At 52.1% G+C, this 6,000-nt stretch overlaps 1 protein-coding gene across 1 annotated transcript in view; it reads right to left on the reverse strand.

The window, feature by feature from the left end:
- LOC119971843 overlaps nt 1-5,792 on the reverse strand; it is a 54,825-nt gene extending 49,033 nt beyond the window's left edge. The window contains exon 1 of the mRNA XM_038808052.1: nt 5,233-5,792. Coding sequence (XP_038663980.1) covers nt 5,233-5,323 — 91 coding nt within the window. The 5' untranslated portion in view covers nt 5,324-5,792. The remainder of the gene's footprint in view (nt 1-5,232) is intronic.
- Between the last annotated feature and the right edge of the window lie 208 nt (nt 5,793-6,000).

Consider the following 6,000-nt stretch of genomic DNA (forward strand, 5'->3'; position numbering starts at 1 on the left):
GACCAGGTGGGCCCTGTTTGGTCTATAGAAGTGCGGTTTGCACTCTGCACAGATCGGGCAGTCCCTGGTGACCGCTTTTACCTCCTCGTTGGAGAAAGGCAGGTTTCGGGCCCTGATGTAGTGGGCGAGCCGGGTGACCCCCAGGTGGCAGAGGTCATTGTGGATGACTTTCAATCGGTCAATCTGCGCGCTGGCACATGTCCCGCGGGATAGGGCATCCGGAGGCTCGTTGAGCTTCCCGGGTCGATACTTCATGTCGTAATTGTAGGTGGAGAGTCGATCCTCCACCTCAGAATTTTGTCGTTTTTAATTTTGCCCCTTTGCGAGTTGTCGAATGTGAAGGCAACCGATCTTTGGTCGGTGATGAGGGTGAGCCTCCTACCTGCGAGATAGTGCCTCCAGTAATGGATTGCCTCCACAATGGCTTGTGCTTCTTTCTCGACTGAGGAGTGTCGGAGTTCTGAAGCGGAGAGGGTACAGGAGAAAAATGCGACTGGTCTCCCTGCCTGATTTAAAGTGGCTGCAAGAGCTACCTCTGAGGCGTCGTTCTCTACCTGAAATGGAGTGGATTCATCCACCGCCCACATGACCGCTTTGGCGATGTCCTCCTTGATGCCGTCGAAGGCCTGGCGTGCCTCGGCTGACAGGGGAAATCGTGTGGCCCTAAAGAGTGGGCGGGCTTTGTCCGCATATTGAGGGACCCACTGGGCGTAGTAGGAAAAGAAACCCAAGCACCGTTTGAGGGCTTTGGGGGAGGGGGTGTTCTAAGAGGGGGCGCATACGGTCTGGGTCTGGGCCCAGGACTCCGTTTTCCACGACATAGCCGAGGATGGCCAGTCTGGTTGTGCGGAAAATGCATTTCTCCTTGTTATACGTGAGATTCAGTTTCAGTGCCGTCTGGAGAAAACGGTGGAGGTTGGCGTCGTGGTCCTGCTGGTCATAGCCGCAGATGGTGACATTGTCCAAGTACGGAAACGTGGCCCGCAGCCCGTACTGGTCCACCATTCGGTCCATTGCTCGTTGGAACACCGAGACCCCTTTAGTGACGCCGAAAGGGACCCGGAGGAAATGGAAGAGGCAGCCATCGGCCTCGAATGCCGTATAGGGACGGTCCTCCGGGCGGATTGGGAGCTGGTGGTATGCAGACTTCAGATCCACCGTGGAAAAGAGCCAGTACTGGGCGATCTGGTTTACCATGTCTGCAATCCTGGGGAGGGGATACGCGTCGAGGAGCGTAAATCTATTTAAGGTCTGACTATAGTCGACAACCATGCGGAATTTTTCCCCGGTCTTAACGACCACCACCTGAGCTCTCCAGGGACTATTGCTGGCCTCTATAACCCCCTCACTGAGAAGCCTTCGGACCTCTGCTCTGATAAATACCCTATCCTGCAGGCTATACCGTCTGCTACGAGTGGCTACGGGTTTACAGTCCTTTGTGAGATTGGCGAAGAGAGGGGGGGGGGGGATTCGCAGCGTAGCGAGGCTGCAGATAGTGATTGGGGGCAGGGGCCCGCCGAAGCTGAGGGTGTGGCTCTTGAGGTTACATTGAAAGTCTAGGCCTAATAAGAGTGGCGCGCAGAGTTCGGGCAAAATGTAGAGTTTGAATTTTGAGGAGCTGGCGCCTCGGATTGTGAGTGTCGCAGCGGTGCGCCCCTGGATCTGGACCGAATGGGAGCCTGAAGCGAGCGAGATAGTTTGCTGCACGGGGAAAACGGGGAGCGAACAGCGTCTTACCAGGTCTGGATGTCTGAAGCTCTCAGTGCTCCCGGAGTCGAAGAGGCATGGCGTTTTGTACCCGTTGATTTGAACCTCTGCCATCGCATTTCGCAGATGCTTCGGGCATGATTGGTCCAGAGTGACTGCACTGAGTTGCGGGTAGTCGGCGGCTCGATCAGCTGTGCTGGAGTGGCCCCGTGATGACTGCCCTCTGAGTTCATAGTCGTATTCTTCCGATGAGTTGTCCGAGCGCGGAGATGCAGGTCGGGCCCGTGGATTGCACGTGGCGGGCGGCGAGGAAGATGGCGTCCAAGATGGCAGGCCCCATGAGTCGCACGTGACCGGCCGCGTGGTGGGGGTTTGCCAAGATGGCGGCCCCCATGGATCGCACGTGGCTGGAGGGGACGGAGTCGGGGCATAGGCCGCAGCGCTTCGGGCCCCGCAGGCCTGCGGGTGAGGCGAGCGATTACTTTTGCCGCTGGGGAGCTGGAAGCAGGGGCCCTTTTAGCGAGGCACACTCTTGCGTAATGGCCTTTCCGCCTGCAGCTGCTGCAGGTCGTGTTGCGGGCCGGGCAGTGCTGCCGCGGGTGCTGGTTCTGGCCGCAGAAATGGCAGTCTGGAGCAGCATAGTGGCTGGCTGGAGCAGCATGGTGGCTGGGCGGCCACGTAGCACAGGCCTGGGGGAGTCGCTGGTCGGGGGCCCATGATTGGGTCGCGGGGTCCGCAGGGAACGAGTTAAGGCTGCGGAAGGAGACCTCCATCATGGTAGCAGCTTCCACAGTCGTTTCTAAGTCTTGGGGCCCCTTTTCCAGCAATCGTTGGCGCACATAATTAGACCTGAGGCCCACTACAAAAACATCACGTACAGCAAGTTTTCTGTGTTCAGCCGCGGTAACCGCTTGATAATTACAGTCATTGGACGAATGATTGAGTTCCCTTAGAAATTCGGCGAGTGATTCTGTAGGCCGCTGGCGGCGAGTCATGAACACATGGCGTGCGTAAACTTCGTTAATGGGCCTCACATATATCTTATTGAGTACTGCTAGCGCTGCAGTATATGAACCGGCCAAGTTTAGTTGTGGAGAGATTCTGTGGCTCACCCTCGCATGCAGTAGACTCAACTTCTGTTCCTCTGTCGTTTCGGCTGTGCTCGCTTCTGCCAGGTAGGCCTTGAAGCACCGCAGCCAGTGGGAGAAGATTTCTTTAGCCTCTGCATCCTGCGGGTCGAGTTCCAGGCGTCCAGGCTTGACGGCTGATTCCATAATCGATCTTGACTGTTCTTAAGTCGATTAAATTGATGGAACCATCAATTCACCAGACACGTGTTTCCGATATGAATCTAGGCTTTAATCGACTTACTACAGAGCCAGCCTGTTACCCGTTGATGAACTCTCAGTGAACTGCAGGCTGACTCTGGACAAGGATACTTATACAGCAGCACTAGGGGGAGGAGTAGTGGGCGGAGCCAAGGGTGGAGCCCTGTACAAGCTCCTGAGCATTCCCAGAGCTATTCCCCCTAGTGGTCGGATAACGCTACTGCGCTTACAAAGACATAGTGTGAATTATCATATTACATTCACCACATGTGGTCTCTCTGGTACTCTGCATAACTGAGACATAGCCTCCCTAGTTTTGTATTCAATTCCCCTTGCAATAAATGATAACATTCTATTAGCTTTCCTAATTACTTCTGTGCCTGCCTGCTACCTTGTGTGATTCATGCACTTGAGACACCCAGATCCTTCTGCATCTCAGAGCATGCAATTTTTCACCATTTGGATAATCTGTTTTTCTTTTACTCCCCTGCCAAAATGGACAATTTTAGGTGTTCCTATGTTATACTCCATTTGCCAGATCTTTGCGCACTCACTTAACCTATCTGTATCTTTTTGTAGCCTCCTAATGTCCTCTTCACAACTTACTTTCTTACCAATGTTTGTGTCATCAGCAAATTTGACAATCGTACCATCTATTCTTTCATCCAAGTAATTTATATAAATTGTAAATAGTTGAGGTCCCAGCACTGATCCCTGTGGCACACCATTCATTACATCTTGCCAACCAGGCACATCAGTCAGGGTGAACAACGCTCTCAACTACCTACACCTGCTTATGGCTGCCACGGTCAGTCTCAAGGGCAGACCAATGGGGAGGTCCTCTAATCTGGATGTCAACTCCCCACCTTTCCTGTCTACTGGGTGGCCAAGGTCAGCAGCATGGGACTGAAGTGCAACCAAATATTGAAGAGGACTCCCTTGTAGAGAATATAATATATATACACTGCCTCTCAGGAAGTGATGTGAGAAATTATACATGATGCAGAATTTGTGTCTAAAGTGGGGTATATTTTGTAGCTCTAGAAACCACAGCACACAAGTACCCATTTAAATGTGAGGAGTGGGTGTCTCAGGTTTGTTTTCGTATTCATTCGGACTGTGGGGCAGCATGATGGCACAGTGGGTGCCACTGCTGCCTCAGCACCAGAGACCTAGGTTCAATTGCAGCCTTGGGTGATTTTGTGAAGTCTGAATGTTCTCCCTGTCTGCATGGATTAACTCCGGGTGCTCCAGTTTCCTTCCACAAGTCCTGGAAAAAGTGCTTCTTGGTGTATTGGACATTCTGAATTCTCCCTGTGTACCCGAACCGGCGCACTCTGGCAACGAGGGGCTTTTTACAGGAACTTCATTGCAGCGTTGCTGTGAGCCTACTTGTGACAATAATAATAAAGATTATTATTTCTTCCGAGTGCTGGGGTTTCCTTCCACAGTCCAAAGATGCTGCGGTTAGGGGAATTGTCCATGCTAAATCGTCGAAAGGTTAGATGGGGCAACTGGGTTTAGGGGGATGGGCGTGGGCCTGGGTCGGGTACCCTTTGAGTCGGGTTCAGGCTGGATGAACGGAAATGGCTCCTTCTGCAAGGAACATATATGGGCGTCACCAACAAGATCAGCATTTATAACCGACCCCTAACTGCCTTGATTATGTAGGTGACGGGCCCAAGACCACATTTCCGATCTGGCACTTACGGGTCTTCTCATTACCACGTTCACGGCCGATTTTAAACAAAAAAAAACAATAACCTTAAAACTAAAGGGAGCCGCCACATGGGCGGGGACCACACGGACAAGATGTAATTTCCTCACTTTTTTTGGACACATGGACTGGGGGTGAGCACAGTAAGAAGTCTTACAACACCAGGTTAAAGTCCAACAGGTTTGTTTCAAACACTAGCTTTCGGAGCACTGCTCCTTCCTCAGGTTTTTCGACACAAACAAGACGTGCTGTCCACGGCCCGGGGCCCCCCCTGCAACAGGCAGGCCAGGCAACAAACACCGAGTTGTCAATCGGTTGTGAAAGAGCCAGCGCCGGAGTATTTCTCTGTTATTGTCCGGGCGCCATTTTGTCAGGAGGGGTTTCTTCACGCGATGTTTTTTTTAAAAGCTCCCCCCCCCCCACCCCACCCCACCCCACACTTATTGCGCAGGACCCGTGCACCGCGGGACGTTCGTTTACCTGTCGGAGTGACGAGCCACACTGCCAGCAGAGCCCCACACAGGAATGTCCACCCACCACGGTTCATCGCCACTCCAGTCGCCGCAGCCATTTCGTGAAATAAGGCGGAGAAAAAAAAAACAGCCGTTTTACTTTCGATTTCGCACCTTCCTGTTCACGTCATTCACTATTTCACTCATCACAAGACGGTGGTCAAGGCCACCCGTGATTTGAACTGGAATTCCATCCACCGCCCTGAAAACCATCGTGTTTCTTGAGCCCGCTGCTCATAACCAGGCCCCACTTTCTTTGTTTTTGTCGTTGCTGCATTTCTTTGGAAATGTTTCTCTGCCGCCGCCGCAAGAACCCGAAATCCTTGAACTCCTGATAAGGGTCAGTGGTTGAAGGCGGCTGAGGGACAGACTGTGAAAAAGATGTTTCTCACAGATTTTTTTTTAAGGGCAGCTGATAAAAAGAAAAAAAAGAGACCCGAGTGAACGCAGCGACCAGAGGGTAGTCAGTTTACCCACATAAGCGTTTAGTTAGCAGCAGAGTTGACACTGAAATGGTACCACGTCAAGAACAAGCTGGAGTGGAATATAATGCATCAACTGCTTGTAAAAAAAACAAATACAGATTTAGGAGAAATGATCTATGTTAGTATCACAAGTAGGCTTGCATTAACACTGCAATGAAGTTACTGTGAAAAGCCCCCAGTCGCCACATTCCCGCGCCTATTTGGGTACACTGGGGGAATTCAAAATGTCCAATTCACCTGGCGAGCACATC

The sequence above is a fragment of the Scyliorhinus canicula genome, chromosome 9 (genome assembly GCF_902713615.1).
Source record: "Scyliorhinus canicula chromosome 9, sScyCan1.1, whole genome shotgun sequence".
NCBI classification, from domain to species: domain Eukaryota; kingdom Metazoa; phylum Chordata; class Chondrichthyes; order Carcharhiniformes; family Scyliorhinidae; genus Scyliorhinus; species Scyliorhinus canicula.